We start from the raw sequence: 20,122 nt of genomic DNA on the forward strand, positions 1-20,122 counted from the left end.
TCATCATTAACTTAATGAAATATTCACAGACTCAGTACAAACTTTAAAAGAAAGTATAAAGACATGAAAGTAAAAAAGGATAAAACGCAACATGAAATTACTGTATAATGAAGGTGGCTTGTGTCTGACTAATGTGTTAACCTTGCACATTATGCATTAACTCATTTTTTAGGTAAAGAGAGTAATGTAAGTCTTGCATTTGTGGGATTCAGTTAAGCGTTTTCTAGCATTAGATAAGGCTACTGTTTTCATTAAACTGAAGGACGTGGGGATTTGTATGAGAAATGCAAGGTGGGAAAGGAGAAGAAAAATAATCAGCAGTATTAAAAAACAAACTTGGAGAAAGATTATTAAGTACAGTTCTTCCAGTTTTAGAATCAACCTTTTTAATTATTTTTGTTAAAGGTGTTTGCACAAAAAGTAGGAGAATGTTCATGGGATGTAGAAGGCGTCATCGTTACACAGGAAGATCAAGATATGCAGGAAGAGTTGGATGATCGTGAGGACTGACACATTAGAGATGGGATGAGACTAGACTTTCCAGTATAAATGTAGGATTAAGACCATAGGCACTAGTAGTACTAACTCTATTGTCACCTGAGAGTTATTCAGTTGGACATCACAGAGCAGGAGTGTTATCTAATATTATTATTTGCAAGAGAAACTAAGAACAACTGTTGTGATTGAACCAAAGGAGAGGCAAATGTGATTTTTAAGATGTGTGGAGCAAGATATTTCTCGTAAAGGTATACAAATATTGCTGTTATACAGAACACTGTCAGCCTTTCATGTGGCATATTGTCTGCCACTCTTGACTCTTATAAGAAGAGGAGCAAGTATAGGGAAGGGCTGTGGAGGATTATCAGGATAGTGGGTAGCCTTTTATATAGAAGACTTATAAAATACCTTGACTTGTTCTCTTGCAAAACAAAGGCTGAGAGGTAATCATAGAACCATAACATGGTTTGGGTTGGAAGGGACCTTAACGATCATCTAGTTCCAACCCCCCTGCCATGGGCATGAGAAGGCTCACCTTGGAGGGTAAACATAACAGAAAAGTGAATGAGCTATTTAAGATAAAGGATAGTATTGACACAAAACAAAATGTAAAAGTATGGCCAAGCTGAATATTAGGAGATTCCTAAGTATCAACTCAGCTTCTAGATCATCCTCCCAACAGAAGCACTGGAAGCAAGTAATCTAATTTGTTTTCTAATAGACCTTAACACATAATGAGGACTACATTATGCAGTTGCCTGCAATTCATGGATCTTGACTGTTTAATGCAGGATTTGCTTACATTCTTACATTTGAAATAGACAAGGTTTGAAGTTTCTGTCTTAAAATGGGAAGCATCTTTGTTATGTTTTCTCATTATTTTTTAAAAAAATTAACAGATGCTTTTGAATCTCTTTCTGTTAATACATTTCCATCACATGGTTATTCTTTGCAATTCTTACATAGTCAATTAAACATTCTATTGCTTAGGGGTTTTCTACAACTAGTTCAAAATTGCTTTCGTAAACTGATCATAGCAAATATTATATAGAGAAAAAATACTGAATCATTCAGAATTAATGAAATTAATTTTAAAGTTTTAAAGATTTGGGTTATAGTTTGAAACTGTCTTTTGAATGAAGGATAATCTGGGACAAGTATACATGATTTTTCTTTTTCTTTTAAATCACGTCTGTGTAGCTGAGGGGAGGTTAACATTAGAAAGGTGAAAAGAGTAATAGGTTCTATAAATAAATCAGCTGAATAGAAATTCCAGAAAATTATCTTTCCATCTAATAAGAGATGTCTGTGGCTAAAAGCAATACATAGTGCCTTATCTTGCTTGCTTTACATTATGAATGTTTTTGGAGGATGTGGAGGTAATCTAGAAGAGGACAGCCAGACTGATTCAGGGATAATGGACTGTAGTTCTCAAAAGGCATACTTGGAAAAGAGAGCCTCTCTGTTCCCAGATGTTGTTATGGACCTGCTGAAAGAACCAGAAGGTGGACTTTATGAAGACAAAAGTGACTATACTGGATGTTTCCTTCTTCAAAACATAGAACTCACATCTGTAAGAAATGCACGTGGCTAATGGACTGCTTAGAAAAATAGGGCATGGCAGGGAACAGCTGCACTAAGCAACTTGCTCCCCTAGAGAAATTCTGAATGTTATGGAGAAAAAGTTGTTCGCAGCAAATGCTGTTTCCTACTCCCCTGTACGGTCTGTAGCTCTCTGTCCCTCCCCTCGCAAAGCTCACAGCATTTTCCTGGTTAAGCAGTGTCAGCAGGGCTGCCAGCTTGATTGAGTTGGTATGGAAAAGGAGCCAGAGGGAAAAAGTGCAGAGAATGACCCTTTCAGCACGGAGCTGGCATCTGAAGAATGACTTTCCTGTACCATGCTGTATCTCGTATTCTAGTGGCCCTCACCTTGGCCACAATGGTCCCTGTTCCTCTTCACTTCGCATTATGAAATGGCAATAGGGTAATACTTCCTATAACACTTATGCAGTGGGAAAGTAATTTGGTTTATTTGTTCTTTTTTACATAGGTGAAGAATACATTGGCCATTAGAATTTAGACAAAACCTCACTGGAGTTTTTATCAGTGAAAAAGAGGCTAAATCTAAATAAACTTCCTGGTTTCCGTGAGCTGCAACTTGCACTTGTTTTTTTCCCCTTCTAAGAATAAAGTAACAATATTTATCAGAAACATTTATGCCATTGAGGAATCCAGAGAAATGCAGGAAATGCAGTATGAACACATAACGTATGTACTAATACTTTATTTGTCTTTGTGTGTGTGGATTTGATGGCCAAAAAGGAAGAGGCCCCAAGGGCTCCTTAGTATGCAATTAATATTTTGGCTAGAAAAGCAGCAGATTGTTTCAGTATGCTTACATGTTATGACATCATATTCCAGTAAAATTATAATGAACAGAATTTTTGTTTGTCTCTGTGGCAAACCAAAATGAGTTTTCTAATTGTCAACAGACCTTGGTGATTTATTTAATTATAGTGGCGCCCGCTCACACCAACTTTGTTAAGGTCTGTCAGCATTTCTGTTATGAACCCCTATTTTTAGGGGTTTATAACTAGTTGTAAATATTTGCTCGTTGCTGAAACTTGGCATTCAAGGTCACAGTCATAGAGCAAATATCCTTTTTCAGGTTGACTATTCTAATGTGATACCAATGGCATTAGCTAAAAAGTATATTTCTGATGCCATGAGACATAGAGGGAATAAAGAGAACCTGCTTTCCAGACCTCTTATTTGAGGGATCTTCTTAAGAATCTCAAGTGTTCAGAAGAGCTAGATGAAAATTAACTTGTTTTAATAAGTTATATGTGACTGGTTGTTGAAGTATTATCCTTTATCACATTTTTTCCCCAATTCAATGTATGATTTCACATGTCCTTTTGTTGTCTTCTAGCCTTCTGTCATTTGGATGTATCTGTCAGCTTATGTTCTGAGGAGTGTGCCAGTATCACCTGGTAATCTTTTTTACATAAGAATTTTGTCCAAAGAAAAGCCCTAGCCTTTGCAGCCACGATGTAGGGAGATGCATATTCTTTAAATGTAGGTAGTTTTAAAACTTTCAGAAACCTAATGAGTCCGTACACGAAGCATTGCTGTTGGAAATCCTGACTGTTTCAGTTCTGTGACTGAACAGAGCGAGAGAGAGATAAGGAGTGTAGGACCAATGTTTAGCTGTTCTTGTGATGGAAAATACTGTGCTAGTATGTTATTGCATAATAATCAGCAAATTCTGTATAAATATTCCCAAGATTGTTAATGTTTTCAGTCCTTTTTAGTAACTCAAATGAAATATATTGGGTTTGTTAATGATCAGTGGCAGATGTGATATCTTAACTTTGCATGGGGTTGTTCCTTACATCAGTGTGCATCTTCAGGATGCAGAATCATTCCGTATTAGAACTCAGTTTAATCGTTGCACTGTACTTTCAGGTTGCAATATTATGATTAGTTTTAAGGCTTTTGTTCATACAGTCTCTGTCCTCACCACTGAAAAGAGGAGGATGTTTTGTTTCTATTTGATACGCTCCATGTTGTAGAGAAGCCAACATCCTCACAGGTTTAGTCCATTTTCTGAGGATTTCAGGTGCTCCGTTGCACTTTCCTGGCAATGTTCATATTATCACTGCTCTGTTAACTCTGCTTGAGGCCAAGCAGAGCAAGAAAAGTTTAATCAAAACCATATAAAAGCCTAATCATTCTGCTGATGCCAAAGAGCTGCATGAGGCTCTAGAGCCACAGGCTTAATATAATTTTTTCATATTATCACATAAATAACTCCCTAAACACTCTTTAAAAGAAAAGGTGTGGAGGGAGGAGGGGAAAAGAGAGGGCCTGTTGTGGGATCTGAGTTTATGAAGTAGATTAAGGTTCATGTGCTTTCCTCCTTTGCATCTAATGGAGAGAAAGGTAGGCCTAGTTACTCAACAAGGAACAGGAACTTCTGATGGAGGCTGTATTTTCCTTAAATCTAGGTAGTTGCTAACAGCACTACCACATTTCTTTTTACTTAAAAGGATTGTGGAGTAATGAGGTGGATGTGCTATCAAGGTGCCTGCCGCTTTTGCATGACAGACCTTATCCTGAGCTAAGCTGCAGATGAGGCAGCCAACAGATGCAGTGGTTTCCAGGCTTTAGTTCTAGATCTTCCAAGAACTTCTGGGATGGTAGGAGGATTCATGGGAACTCTGAGGAACTTGAGGGTGCCTGTTGCTGCAGGGAAGGGATAACTGCAGGAGGCTGCAGCTTCTAGCAAGCTCTAGCAGCTGCCAGCAAACCCTGTCTGCTACTCCTGATCAAAAGCTGTGTTGAGCTTTTCTTCCAGCTGTCTCCTGGTTAGAGAGAGTCAAGCTCTCTTTCAGCAGGTACTAGGGAGAAGCTGATGTAAGCGCAGGGCCTAGAGCACCACTCCTAGAGACAGCCAGGAGATGCAGCAGATTGCACAGCAATTCACACAGAAGGGAGCCAGAAACTGTGCTGAGGATGGTGTGTGTGTGTGCTCAGCAGTGGTGGTAAGGCACCACGTGGCACAGTTCCTCACACCATCTGGAGCAGCTATCCCTGGTACAGACACCTCGAGTCAGATCTAGCTCCAGAGTGAGGATTTGGCTGCAGGGAGTGCTGGAAGCTGGGATGAGGAGTCAGTGGTCTTGCCTGCAGGAGGTGTGCCCTGTCAGAGGATCTGTATTACCAAGTAAAGGAGACGCAGGAAGATGTCAGCACAGTTTGCTGACATCACTAAAGCTGATGAGTCATAGATTAATTGGATCTTCTCTGAGAACCTGCAGGTAAAAGAGCCTGAACCCCCAACCATACCAAAGGAGGAGCAGGGACAATCAGTGCTTGTTGGGTTGGGAAACAGGGAGTCCTGTGATGGCTAAGGCTGGAAGCTTGTAACTTTTGGCCCCAGGAGGAAGGTTTCTGCTCCACCTGCAGGTCTGCAACTACAGATTCAGTGCCATGGCATCACATGAGGGCCTGGGAACTCTTGAAGCATCCAATCCACCCAAGCTTGAGTTCTGCAGCAGCACCAGAAGGAAGCAGCAAGTGATAATAGTGAGCGACTTCCTACCACAGGGGATGGAGACCTGACCTGCTGTGCAGGGACTTTTGCTTCTCACTGACCACTGGGATTGGGACATCGTGAGGAGACTACCATGGGTTGTCTGTTCCTCAGACTATTACCTACCGTTGCTCTTTGTTGGCACCAATGGTACTGCAAGGGGACACGTGGAGCATAACAAGCATGACTACAGAGATTTAATTTTTACAACTGTGGCACGCTCATTGAGGATCAATGCTTGAAAGAGACAGGATCCACATGACCAAGTAGGGCAAGCATCTTTATTAACAGGTTGGGCAATCTGGTCAAGAGAGCTTTAAATGATGGAGAATGGAGTTCACCTATAACCAAGTGAGGAAGTGATGGACTAATGTAGTAAACAAAGACTTTAGGGTGATGTTGGCAGGAGAGACCCTAAAACCAACAAAACAGGGCTGAAGGGGTCCCGCCCTAAGGGTATGCAGACAAGTAAGGAAAAGCCTACAGGACAGCATGATGGGGGAAGTCCTTATATCCTTTCTGTGAAATTAGTACACTTGGGTTCCTATCTGAAGTGCCAGTACACTAACACACTTAGCACGGAGAACAAACAGGAGGAATGAGAGGTCTGTGTGCAGCTGCTGCCTGGCTATGACCTCACTGGAATCACAGAGACATGGTGGTATAGCTCACACAAATGGAGTGCTGCAATCGATGCATACAGGGTCTTTAAGAAAGACAGGCCAGCATGGCAAGGACAGAGCGTTGTCCTTTATGTGAGAGAGCGGTGGGAACACATGGAGCTCTGCCTGGGGATGAGTGATGAGACAGCTGATAGTTTATGGGTCAGGACTGGAAGGCATACCAGTGTGGGCAATATTGCGGTTGGTGTCTTCTACAGACTGAATGATCAAGAAGAAGTAGATGAAGTCTTTTTCAGGTGACTGGAAGAAGTTTCATGGCCACAGGCCCTGGTCCTCATGGGGGACTTTAACCACACCAGTATGTGTTGGAAGGACATCACAGCAGGGCACAAGCAATCCAGAAGGTTTCTGGAGTGCATCGATGACAAATTTCTGACATAGGCGATTGAGGAATCAGTCAGGAGGAGCACTCCTGCCAGAGCTCACACTTTCAAAAAAAGAACTGGTCAGGGATGGGGTCAGTGCAGTGACCATGAGATAGTGACAGGATCTTGAGAGAAGAGAATAAGGCAAATATCACAGATCACAAACTGGACTTCAGGATAGCAGACTTTGGTCTCTTCAGAGGCCTGCTTGGAAGAAACCCAAGGAATATGGTCCTGAAGAGAGGAGGAGTCCAGGAGAGCTTGTCAAGGTTCATCTCCTTCAAGCTAAAGAACAAACCATTCTTCAGTCCATCCCAACATGCAGGTAGTTAAGCAAAGGCAGCTGGAAGTCTGCATGGATGAACAAGGAACTTCTGACTAAACTCAAACAGGGTTTGTGACTCAGGTGAGGTGAGTGTCATAGTGATGCCACTCTTGATTATCTTTGAAAGATATCTGTGATTGGGCTGGTTTCTGAAGCCAGGAAGAAAGCAAATTTCACTGCTATTTTCATGAAGGGCAAGAAAAAGGATCTGGGAAAACAGTAAGTCAGTCAGCCTCACTTCAATCACTGAGAAAATGATGGAGGAAATAATTTGAGAACCGTTTCTGAGCATATTAAGAATGACAGGTGACTGTAAGTAGTCAGCATGTATTTAGGAAGGTAAGATTGTGCCTGACCACTCTGATAGCCTTATACAGTGAGATTACTAGCTCGGTGCATGGGAGGAGAGGAGCAGATGTTGTTTGTCTTGACTTTATCGAGGCTTCTGACACTGTCTCTTATAACATCCTCATTGACAAACTCGTGAAATATGGCCTAGATAAATGGATAGTGAGGCAGTTTGAGCCTGGCTGTTCAGCCAGTTTTCAAAGGGTTGTGATCAGTGGCACAAAGTGTCACAAAGCTGGAGGCCAGTCACTAGTGGTGTACACCAGTGGTCAGTACTGGGGCCAGTACTGTTTAATATCTTCATTAGCTATCTGGATGATGTGGCAGGGTGTGAGTGGCTGATGCATCAGAGGGTTCCTCTGCCATCCAGAGGGACCTCAACAGGCAGGAGAAGTGGGCAGACAGTAACTTCATGAAGTTCAACAAAGGGACATGCAAATCCCTTCACCTGGGCAGGAATAACCCCATACATCACGACACAGTGGAGGCCAACTGGCTGGAAAGCAGCTTTGCAGGAAAGGACCTGGGGGTCCTAGCGGAGACCAAGTTAAATGTGAACTAGTAATGTGTCCTTGCAACAAAGGTAGCCAACAGCATCCTGGACTGCATTTAGAAGAGTGTTGTCAACAGGCTGAGGGAGGTCATCCTTCCCCTCTACACAGCCCTGGTAAGGGGCTACATCTGGAGTGCTGGGTCCACTTTTGGGCTCCCCAGTACAACAGAGACACAGACATATCAGTGCAAATTTGGTGAATGGCCTGAGATGATTAAGGAACTAGAGCATCTGTCATCTGAGGAGAGAGTCAGAGAGCTGGGACTGGTTAACCAGAAGAGAAGGCTCAGGGGAATTCTATCAGTGTGTATAAATATGTGAAGGTGATGAGTAAAGGAGGTGGAGCCAGGCTCTTTTGAGTGGTATCCAGTGAAAGAGAGGCACAAACTGAAATACAAAAAATTCCATTTAAATGTAACAAAAGACTTTTTTACCATGTGGGTGGTCAAACACCAGAGCAGATTGCCAGACAGGTTGTTGAATCAACCACCCTTTGAGATGCTCAAAACCCAACGGGAAGTTGCCCTGAGCAGTCTGCTCTAACTGACCTGCTTTGAGCAGGGGTGGGGGGTTTAGACTAGGGGATCTCCAGAGGTCACTACCCACCTTAACCGCTCTGTGTTTCTGTGGTAAACTAAGGAAAGACTTTCAGAGGAACCACGTTAGCAGTGTAGAGGAGCCAGGGACAGGCAACTCTAAGCCAGCTGTGGAGGAAGTGTAGTTGATGGTGACTATACTGATGAAGCTTTTCATTATTTTTCCCTTGATTTTAAATAAGCGTAATATTTTTCACTTTGGAAAATACAGTTTGACCTATGTTTCATGTCAAAGGTCTGTTCCTGATTCTTAGATTTAAATTCTTTCAAGGTATTATTTACATCTATTGCCTGCATATTCATAAATTTATTTTTAATATTCCCTAAAACAGTATTGCAAACCAAATAAAACTAATAAATCTAAGGAAAATGTTGATATAGGAAGCATTTTATGTAAACTCATTAAGTGAAGGCAAAGGGTGAAATTCTCCCTTTCACTTGAAAAACTGCCATTCTTTTTGAGGTAAATCTCAGTCTGAAGCCATTGTACTTTTTTATTGTAGATTTTGTCACATTGGTAGTATCTTGGTGTTGGTTTGTACCTTTTAGAAGCAGGGGGAGGCAGAAGGTGAATGCTGTGTGTCAGAAGCAATGAAGGACCCAGTGGCGTGGGTTAGAAATTAGTGTTCTTGAACTATCTGTTTATTTGGTTTGACAGCTGCTTTGTTAACGAATGGCACCGTGGTGTTTGAGTTCATTACGCATGTGGAGCTTTGTAATATTCTTCCAGAAAGAGTAGTCAAAACACTGGAACAGGTTTCCTAGAGATGTTACGGAATCTTCATCCTTGGAAATATCCCCAATACCCTGGACAATGCCTGAACAAGACAGTGTAACTTCAGAGCTTGACCCTGCTTTGGGCACTGTGTTGGACCAGATAACCTCCAGGAGCCTTTGCAGCCTGAGTTATTCTATAATTTTATGAAAATGTTACATAAGCAAATGCATTTCCAGGCCTTAATAATTCCCTATAACTGTGTTAAACTGTAAACAGGAAAGCAAAGTAAATACCCACTTTTTTCATGTTGTAAAGGTAACTTAGCTCACCCCTCCAAGGCCCTATAGCCAGAGGCTTGTTGGAGCCAGTATTATGGTTTTGCTCTTTCCATATAAACATATTTTTAGAATTAGGCACAAAGTTCAGGGACACTGAGACTGGAGCGCTTATTCACACTTGTTGGGGTTTGAAGTGTGCTGCTATCTGAAAAAACTTTTTATTTTGTTTTATAGTTGAAACAAATCTGTTACAATTATTAACGAAAAGTCAGAAAGTCTTCATACCAAAAAAAATCATCATCCATGCCAATAGATGAAAATGGAGAGAGCATGCTTTAATAAGGGTCCTTTAAGAGGAAGAAGGAAAATGTAGTACTTGGTTATGCTTTTGAGTGATTCTGATTTTGTTGTGATGGACCTAGCTTTTGGCCATGCTTTTGGAATCCAGGGCTTTTTTTATGTTGCCGTAAAATATGTACAAGTTACTTGTGATAAATGAGAAACCATTTCTGAGGGGTATATATTTTTCCAAAGACTAAATCTCCAGTGTGTTAGAACAGCCTTTGTTTGAGGAAGGAGCACAGGCAGACTAGACCACAGAGCGAAGAGTATGAAGCAAATTCCCTCACCTATGTAGAATATAATTAGAGGACTTTTTGGAAACATTCTCTTAAAAGATTATAATTTTAACAGTGACTAGAACTAATAATCTGTGCTGAATTGCTTTTTCTGAGTCAGGTGGGGCGGGGGGAATACTTCTTTTCTGTAGAAATGGCGTATGTGGACAAACTCTTATGTTTGTAGTTGTCACAGTGCTGTGACAGGACCTCCCAAGCCCAAGAATGGCATTACGTCTCTTTCTTCATTCACTGCTAGTGAGAGACAGGTTTCAGGGTAGGGAGTGTGGGTTGGGTTGTTAATACTGAAAATAGAGTGTGGAGTAGATGATATCAATAAAGACACTACTTTATTTGAGGAATAATAGCTGTGCCAGTTCATAGGAAAATGTTCAATTTTTTGCTTTATCTTTCTTTTGGTGTCTTTCTGACGTATTCAGAAAAACAAACACTGCCATTATATTTGGAAAATTTTCTGTAGGAAGAAAAAGGAAAACAATGTGGTGGTGATTGCTGCTTTTCTTTCAGTGCTTGGAAAATTTTTGGCTATTACAGTGTTGGAGAAGAGCTTCTCCCTACCCTCTGTTACACTTTGGAAGAGAACTTCTTATCCTCTACAATTTCAATACTTGAGCTTTAAAAAGAGGCTAGAAGTAAGTTGTCCAGGTCCTTCACTCTCTGCTGTGTGACTTCTTTTTGTGCCCAAGAGCTGAGCTATGTTGGCAAGTTTCAGATGAGACACCTCACAATCCTTCTTCCTCTGTACCACTTTCTCCTGGGACAGGAGTTGTCTCCCAGGCATGGCTTCCACTGGAGCTTTCTGTTCTCCTTAGGCACAATCTTCTGACGGTTGGACTTGATGATCCTAGAGGTCTTTTCCAACCTTAAAGATTCTATGATTCTATGGTTCTCAAGACTCAAACCAAGAAGAGAGCGGAGGTGGGTTGTTGGCCTGAAGTATAGTAGAGCTCGTTGCAAGAGCCCTGCAAATGTGGGTGAAGAGTTGGTTTGCACGTAGGAGCTGCTGTCAGAGTTACTGACAGTCTTGCCTGAGGAGCTATCCATGTATCTGAGTGTTAGGTCTTAATCTGTGAGAAAAGATGTTTTATCCCTAGCTACTGCTCTATATTATACAAAATTGATGGTTAAAATTCGTAACTCTTATTGCTGTATTCTTTTCATGACTTTTTTCCAGGTATCACTGCCCAGTGCCTAAAATTTTTTATGTCCAGTTAACTGTTGGCAACAGTGAGTTTTTTGGTGAAGGAAAGACTCGTCAAGCTGCTAGACATAATGCTGCAATGAAGGCCCTTCAAGCTCTCCAGAATGAGCCTATTCCAGAAAAATTACCTCAGGTTTGTGTTTCAGAAAACTATTCCTAATCTTCACATTAAGATACCAAATCGAACAATTTACTTGCCAGTTTTTCAATGTTTAATTTTTAGTGGGTTTTTTTCACAATACTTAGACAGAAGTAAATAATATATATAAGTAACATCGATATGTACCTGGTTTGTATTCTGATAGCCCATGTATATATGTAATTTACGTAGCAAAATAAAATCTTTAATTAACATTCTTGCCAAATTTGGTCTATTTAGTGTCTGTTTAAATCAGTGTCTGTTAGGATGTGCAGGCCTTTAGAAGATGTAGTCATGACAAATTGAGTTTCCTAAGTTCTTGTAGCATGCTGTAAGTGTTGCCTCTCCCGTGAGCTAATGAAGTAACTTCATTCTTCTGTTCACCAACATAAGTTATATATGTAAACTGAATCAAATTCACAATTATCTATGAGAAAAATAGGGGACACCTTCAGGAGACCATGCTGTAGATTAGCTGAGACATTCACATACTACTTGCAAGACCTGTAGGAGCACTGTGAGTTTCTGGTGCAGCAGTTGAAGACCACTTGGGATACTTGTAGGATCTCAGTAGCAGGTGTCTGTGGGTAGGAGACTAAATCGAGTCCTCAGTCAGGAAAACCTCTGTGGCTTGGTCATGCTGAGGGTAAAGGGAGCTGGTTGCAGGCTAGTCATGAAGAAACATCTCTGTCACTTCATGGGTTAGAGTTGTAGGTGACTGGAAAAAGTAACACTATACCTAGATCATGACAGAGTACAAAGAACTACATCGTGTGGAGCTGAGTGTAGCTGTCCAGAGAGCTGGAGGTTGGTTGAAGTAGAGTTTAAGGGCTTCATGGTGCCAAGGTTCATGTAAGGGCAGAAAGGACAATCAGGGATTTTCTGGACTGATGTGTTTTTATTAATCGTGAAATTTTAAACAGTGATTTCTACATTACGCTCTACATATCTTGTTAAGCTAGAGTATAGCTAGAAAACCTAAGCATTCTTGACTTAAAGCCTTGTTGACAGTCCTTACATTATTTTATGTAAATTATGACAGTGATTGATTATTCTCCATTTCAAAGATAGTTTGCAAGGTATTTCTCCTAAATTCACTTAGCTTCATTTTCTATCCAACTGGTATTTTCTTATCTTTGCTAAATGTAACAAACAAATATCAAAAATCTCTCTCCCATATACATTTACAGATTATGCTTAAGTAATTTTGAATCTTTTTATAAAACTGATTGCTTCTATAGTGTCTCAGTGTGAAGTTGTTTTATTCTAATCAGTAGTTCATCCTCGTGTCTTTTTTTGTCCTTTATAAAACACAAACTTAATGTAATACAATACTGAGTAAGATTCTCACTAAGGTTTTCTACAGAATAGTAATACCCCACTCTTTATGTTTGATACTCTTTATATCCCCAAAATATATTTTTACTTTTAGGTATTGACCTTTTAACTCTGTTCAGTTGATCTTTCTCACTGAACCTAATCAATGCTTTGCCTGTCCTATAATTAATGACACGCATTCTTGATTTCAGTAGTGTTTTACATTTCATTATATGAAATAAACTAGAGGTTCTACATAATTTCATTGTGACTACCCTTGTTGCTGCTTTGCATTGCACCTTTTTTTTTTCAGCAAGTTCTGTAAACCTTATAAAGTTTTGTTTCGTATTTAGCTCTAGATCACTGTCAGGGATGTAAATTGCTTTTTGAGACTTAAAATTTTGCAACCATTTAATGAGACAAAACCTGCCCCAAGTCTGCATGCTCTAGCTGACTGCTGGATTTTTGGTCCTGCGTTATCTTAAAGATTAATATAATAAGAGTTAACAAGTGGTAGATAAAAGATTGATAAATTTCATTGTTAATGTGAAGAACCTAATGCTTTTTTAATGTTATTTTATAACTTTGGTGTCTGCATTTTGTAGCTATGCTGGTGGCTGAAGATTTGGATCAGACTTTGTTATGTAAGATGGGAACTCTGCAGGAATCCACCTAATTCAGCCCAAGTTTCTTTGAAGTTTACCTCCACTAATAAAAAATTGGGAGCCTGGCCAAGGTTACATGGTTGTTGAGAGATCCCAGTTTGAAACAATCAGAGTTTTGCAGTTGGAAAGTAGCTGAATGAGAACCAGGGAAGATGTGGCCAGGGGGACAAACACTAAAAGGCAGCGGTTGCAGAAGGCGATAACCCTTTGACTGATCCCCATGCTGGTGGCTGTCTGAGAAAAATAAGACTTACCTAAAGTGTAAAGCAAAACTGAATTTTAGGCAGGATAATGTTTGCATGTGCCTTTTGTTGTTTTATCTCTTAGCCTCTCTGTTATGTTCCTATGGATAAATAAATAATGTTCTGTGTTGAGCAAGCTGTTCTCTGTCACTACCTTTTCACACTGGTCGTAACTCCCAGAGGGAAGTCGATGGAGAGGCCATTAACCAGCTGGACCTGCTGAGGACACCTGTAACCTGGTGACCCAGTCAAAGTGTGGGGGTGATACACTGAATTTCTTCTGAGAGAAGTACAGTCTTCTGTACTTCTTCCTTGCTGGAAGGGGTACCCACAGAGAGACTGAGAAACAGGTCAAAGGATCTGTTTGATCCTCGTGTTTGACACAAGAAGTGTGTATTCAGATGATTATTATCCATGTCATTAATAAGACTAAAATCCATAGAAGTTATTTGACCATCTATTATTAATTTATAAATGCATGTGTATGTGTTCCTTTATTATGAAACATAAGTGCACTGTATATGGCTTCACGGTCAGTGGGAGTCTGATAATGGGATGCTGAGATGGATGCACAAACACTGATTTACAGCATGACAGGAGAACTCAAAAGTCTTTGAGAAATTGGGGGAGAAGCATATTGGGTTTTTTAATCTTCTAAAAATTGTAATATGATTATGTATTCTTCATTTTCAGAATGGGGAAACAGGAAAAGAATCAGAAGAAGACAAAGATGCAAACAAGTCTGAGATCAGTGTAGTATTTGAAATTGCTTTGAAGCGCAATATACCTGTCAGTTTTGAGGTATGTATTACGTATTTATCTGTTTGCTAAGAAAGTATTAAAAAAAGTTGCCACTAAAACTCAACACAGTTAATAATATTAATACATTATGAATATGACATTTAAATACATGCAAATTATAATTAAAAAATTGGTAGTGTGTCAGAGTCTAAGACACTGAGGTTTTACTATTAAATTAGATGCTCTTTCAGAAGTATTAGAGACCTAATATCTGGTTGCAAACAAGTGGATGGCAGAAAGACAGTTCAGGCATCTTCTGTATGGTGCTGTAGGATTAGAATCAGTAGCCACACTCAATGTGATTTGAAATAGTCTTCAAAACAGTCAGCCAAAGTCTTTGCTTTAACTGTAGGCGTCCACTACAAAAGTTCTCACTGAGACACTTTGCAGCTGATGTGCTGTTTTCAGAAAGTCATCAGTATCTTTTTATTTTCCACACTGTCTGACTCCTTATCTATCTCTACTTAAGCCTTTATGATTTTTTTGTCTCATTTCATATGATTTTATCTATGAGCCTGCTTCTGGCACCTTTATTTACCTTAAGTAATAAAGAATATCTGGAATAGCTCGAATGCTATCAATGAACTAACTACAGGAGAATGAGTGATAGTAAGAGGAAAGTTCTTAGACAAACTAGTTGTAAAAATCTAACGTTGTGGTAAGTACCACCAGATTTCAAGCTGGGGGTTTTTTTCTGCCTTTTTTTTTTAAACGCAGAAAACACTAATGTAAGTAGCTCTTTAAAGTTTTATTTTTCTGCTTTTTGTTTTACATTTAAACTGAGTATATATGAACAACGTGGGTAGCGCCTATACTGGTGGTGGTTATTTTCTCCAGTGCTTTTTCCTTTTGAAGTATAGGCACATATTTGCATGCCAAAAAATAAATTATGCTGTGGCATGCCTTACAGTGTGCTGTATGCAGTTTACTGACATGTTTGGCCCATATCCATGAATTGGCCAATGTCAAATGAGCTATTTGGACCTTCTTAGAAATCTGAGAAATCTCTCAGAAGGCAGGCAAAAGAGCCAAAGACAAAGAATATTGATTTTGACTAAGGAATTCCTCAGTATAGCAAATGCGTACGTGCTTCATAGATATGGTCTATGTAACACGCACTAATTAGAAAGTTAAGAGAATGTAAAATCTCGAGTGTGAAACTGGGGTGTCTGGGGATGTTGGTGTATCAATTTGCAACTACATGGAAAGAACACAACTCTTACAGAAGATCAGACATAATGGAAACACGTGCCCATGTTTCAGAAAGGAAGCTCATAATTAACGTTTCAGTTTTCACACATAATTTTCTACCTTAAGTATTTAAAAGTATTTGGAATAGTTCCATACAAATCAATACATTAAAATACAAGATGTATGGTCACGGGTCACAGAATAGCTTGGAGACTGGAAAGAAAAGAGGGATAGTGCTTTGAATGTCTGTCTTCATTCCTGCGTTTCAGCTTATTTAAGGGAGAACATTTGGTAAGGAGAGAATGAAGGCAGAGATACTTAGTACAGGAAAAGTCTAATGTGTTGCTTGCCAAAGAATGTTAACAACATTGAAAAAAGACAGTTTCTTGCTCTCCTGACAGGTTTTGTGTTATTTCCTGCCTTTAAATCTAAGTATAGGTGACATTCTTAAATAGACTTTTGATTAAACTTGGTACTGGCTTATATTTCAATAAAACTGCTAAGCAATTATGATAATCTCCAGGATCTGATGTTTCTAATAGGATTTTATTTACAAATGGTTTTGTGTTATTCCAGGCAGTCATCAAAGCTTTCTCTAGCTTTTTTTGTGTGCGATAGCTATAAAATGATCTGCCTTTTCTTCATATGATGAAGCTTTAGCCAATGTGTTATGCAACGAAGTAATGGTCATAAAGATATGTAAAGTTCTATGTAAGCATGTCCTTAGAATTGCATGATGGGTGGAAAATAGGAAGAGCATGCAGAACCCCATGGGCTTCTGCTGTCTATCCTGTTTCATGTAATGTGGCTAGTTTAAATTGCCTAGGAACTTTAGGACGAGTTTTAAGGAATTTCTGTTAAATCGTTAGCTAAAAAATTCAATTCTAACAAGGAACAAGCTTTACTCCATACTTATCATGGGTGCATCCTTAGCTAACCTTTATTCATCAACTTTTAAGTCAAAATGCAACTCCTCTAAGGCATTTGTGGGACTCTCAATGAACAATTTTTAAGGAGGGATACAAAACTGATTGCTGCAGGAATTGTTAGAATAGCTGTAAAATGGTCATTTTGCTTCTTATTCCCTCCTTGACAGTAGGCTAAAATCTTGCGCTTTTTTGGTTCTTTTGCAACATAGATGTTTTTTATTTCTGACTTGTCAGTAAGCAGTTGGGTGAGCCTAGAAGACATAACTGAGGTCAACAGCTTCAGGTTTTAGAAGATGTTGGGGTGTTTCAGATTGTCATTTTATTTTCAGTATTTTTTTTTTTGATTGGAGTATTATTTCTTTAGAATAGCAAATGCAATAATATCTTTTTCTCATTCTCAATATCAGGAGTGAGACGATAAGAGTGCCTGAACAGCCAAATTTTCTGCCCCTCCATCCCCTTCCAGTGTTCTGCTGGGAAAAAGTTGCAGTTTCTTGTGTCCCAGTCTTATCACAGCGAGGCAGAGATTCTGTATTTTGAACCAGGAACAGACCAAATTGCTGACCTTGGGAGACTGAGCAAGTTCTCAACAGGAAGTTTCACACCCATCTGGCTCCTGCTTTCCTGGGGATTAAAGCTTTCAGATTGGATGATTGACATACTGAGCAGCTCTCATTTGGGTTTTGCATGATGGTCACCCTTCCTCACACCAGTTTTAATAAAACATCCAGACTTTTTTTTTTTCCTTAACTTGGAAAATCTGGTATATCTGTCCACACGAGCACACGGAAATATATTGGTATTTTAAAACTTCTAAATAATCATGGATGTAGGTGACATGTTTTTGTTGACCTGCTTTTTGTCACCTCTTTTATTTGATTTTTAAGTCCATTTAATCTTGTCATAATCTTTTGAATTTTCTACCTGCAGTCTCATTAATGATTGCAGCAGCATTGCTCTTTCGTTGTAATTGTACTGCTGTTTTCCATTTCTCAGCATGATTCATTAAGTTGAGCCAAATTCACTCTTGATGTAACTTGACCTTAGATGTGTTTTGGCCCCATGTTTTTTCTCTTGCTGGAGTTATTCTTTAAATCAGTGAAACAGAACAAGAAAAGTGTATTGAACTGTCACCCTTAATCAAATTCTCAGCTTTAAATTAGCCGTGATTTGGTCCACAGGTCCTATCTTTCGACGGAGGAAATAGTTTAATGCATATAGTGTTCTTGGATACCAAAGGATGAATTTCTTTTCAGTGTTTTCTGTCCCTAGGCTTATAGCACAACTGTTTGAAATCATGTGGAGTAAAAAGATCTAAAATCTGGGGTTAACAAAAAATGTTATGTAAATTTTTTTTTTTTTTTTGCTAAATTACCAAATTTGGATGTTTAGCTTGATCCGGATCCCATCTGAATACTATGGGGTTCATTCCATTGACAACACAGGGTTTTTTTCTTTTATACACTAACAAAGAAACAGTTTTGAGTGTTTTCCAGGCAATTATTTACCTTGTGTAACATGCTTAAAAGTTTAAAAGATGAAAAACACACCGGAATACATTAGTTTTATATTAAGAAATATATATTTTAATGTATAAGAAAATATAATCTGGTTTTGTATTAACATTCTTTTTCATATATATATATTTGTGTGCATTTATGGCTATATGAGAAAACTTACATAAAACTAATATTTTAGGAACTCAGCAATTATATTTCTTAAGCAAGTTATGTTGTCCTTTTTCATCTGGTCAGTATAGCCGTTCTTGTATATTTTATTAATACATTATATTGCATGTAAGTAGAAACACCTATATAATGGTATTAGCAAGACCTATAATGGTATTAGTAAGACCACGTAAAGATTAAGGACCTTAGTAAGGTTAATTAAGCTGTGTTTTACAGCCAGCGTGTTGTAATACTTGGATAGCAATGTACAGGGATGGATTAAGATACGCCTTTAAACCAGGGTGGGAAACGCTGCGGTGCGGTGAAGGTGCTGAGCATGAGACGAAGCCCGACTGTGCCTGAGAACGGGAGATCCTGGCGCTGGGCTCGTCCCAGCTCTGGTGCCGGCAGCGCAGGTTCCTGTGGCTCAGCACGGGTCAGTGCCTCGAAAGCGCCGCTGCCTTCTCACGCGGTGTAGCACTAGTGGGCAACTTGCAAGTGAGGCAATCTTGAAAACCCTGCTGAAATTATTACCTGGAATCTTAGAGTGGGAACGCTCCTGGACTACCACAGAAAAATCCCATGCTGGCACAGATATCGTCTTATTCTGGGAAAATGCGGACAAAGTTGTCTGTTAATTTTCATTTTGTGTCTTTTTATTGATATATGCTGTGATAATTGTATTTGCTGGGCAAAGTTGCCACAAAAGAGAGCTTAAAAAAGAAATACAAGCCTAAGGAGACCTCATTACAGTGTAGCAGCAAAACTAAATAATGCCAGGGACATGACCTTGATAAAAAGAACTTTAATACAAAACATGTTGTAATAATATTAAGGTTGAAGGTTTCAGCCCATTAAAAATATAGTTATTACACCAAGAAGGCCCTAGCACCTTTACCTCAGTTCCTTTGCACGCAGGCATTATGCTTCTCCAACAAACGGTTTGATGTAATTTCACCTATTGAAAAAATATGTATATGTATTGATTTTGAAGATAATACAAAGAGGTGCCTGTCAGATGCTCTAATGTCTCCTTATACACATTACATGTAACAAAGATTAAATTAGGTAGCTGCTTCCGCCCATCAAACAAAATAACTGAACCTTTTCCCAAATGAGGTCTCTAATTCCTGATAAATATTGTCCAGACCAGTAAATGGCGCATACATGAAGAGATGGCTATCTTAGCACTTGCAGTGCTGTGGTGTGTTGGTGAATTCATCCCAACAGTATAGCTTCCTAAAAGGAGATGTGTGTCTGTGGGAAAATGAAGACAGAAAAAATCTAAAGGAAGGTAGAGTGTTCAGAACTTCATTTTTTTTTTTATATTATTGTAACTTTTAAGAATGGAGAAGTACTTCAAATGGGTTTTCTCATTGTCATCCTGATTATGTTTGGAAAGGAATGAATAAGGGAATAGATGAAACTTTTCAGAACTGATTGGCTTTTGTGTGAGTGATGGTGGCTCTTTTGATAATTCCTTTCGTTACTGTTGGGAGGGACAGCTGAGAGTTGTGGAGGCAAAACTGGGACAGCCTTTCAAACGTACAGGGTATCGCTCTAAGTTGTGTACTCTGGCAAGGTAAATGTTGAGAGCAGGCATGCTGCCTGCAGCTAGGACAGCGTTAAAATACACATCTCTAAGACCGAAGCTTGGGACCATACATGAACATCCTATGTTTTAATTATAATAGAAAAAAATTACGAACAGGTTGAAGTGATGCCATATAAATATAGTTTTGAATATGGTTTATGTAAAGAAATAGCCAAAGCTTGGTAGACCTTCATAAATTGAATTTCTTCAGTATGTGAAGCACCTTGCAAAGAAAAAACCAGCAGCCTTGGTTTAAATATGCATTATTGTTGTGTA

General features: G+C 39.2%; 1 protein-coding gene across 6 annotated transcripts in view; it reads left to right on the forward strand.

Moving 5' to 3' along the window:
* The window catches only part of STAU2 (staufen double-stranded RNA binding protein 2), a 178,009-nt gene that overhangs the window by 43,815 nt on the left and 114,072 nt on the right, over positions 1 to 20,122 (forward strand). For all 6 annotated transcript variants that reach the window (XM_054814527.1, XM_054814524.1, XM_054814528.1 and 3 more), the window contains 2 exons: positions 11,275 to 11,434; positions 14,358 to 14,465. In XM_054814527.1, coding sequence (XP_054670502.1) covers positions 11,275 to 11,434; positions 14,358 to 14,465 — 268 coding nt within the window. The remainder of the gene's footprint in view (positions 1 to 11,274; positions 11,435 to 14,357; positions 14,466 to 20,122) is intronic.

Source organism: Grus americana, chromosome 2, assembly GCF_028858705.1.
Source record: "Grus americana isolate bGruAme1 chromosome 2, bGruAme1.mat, whole genome shotgun sequence".
In the NCBI taxonomy this organism is placed as follows: Eukaryota; Metazoa; Chordata; class Aves; order Gruiformes; family Gruidae; genus Grus; species Grus americana.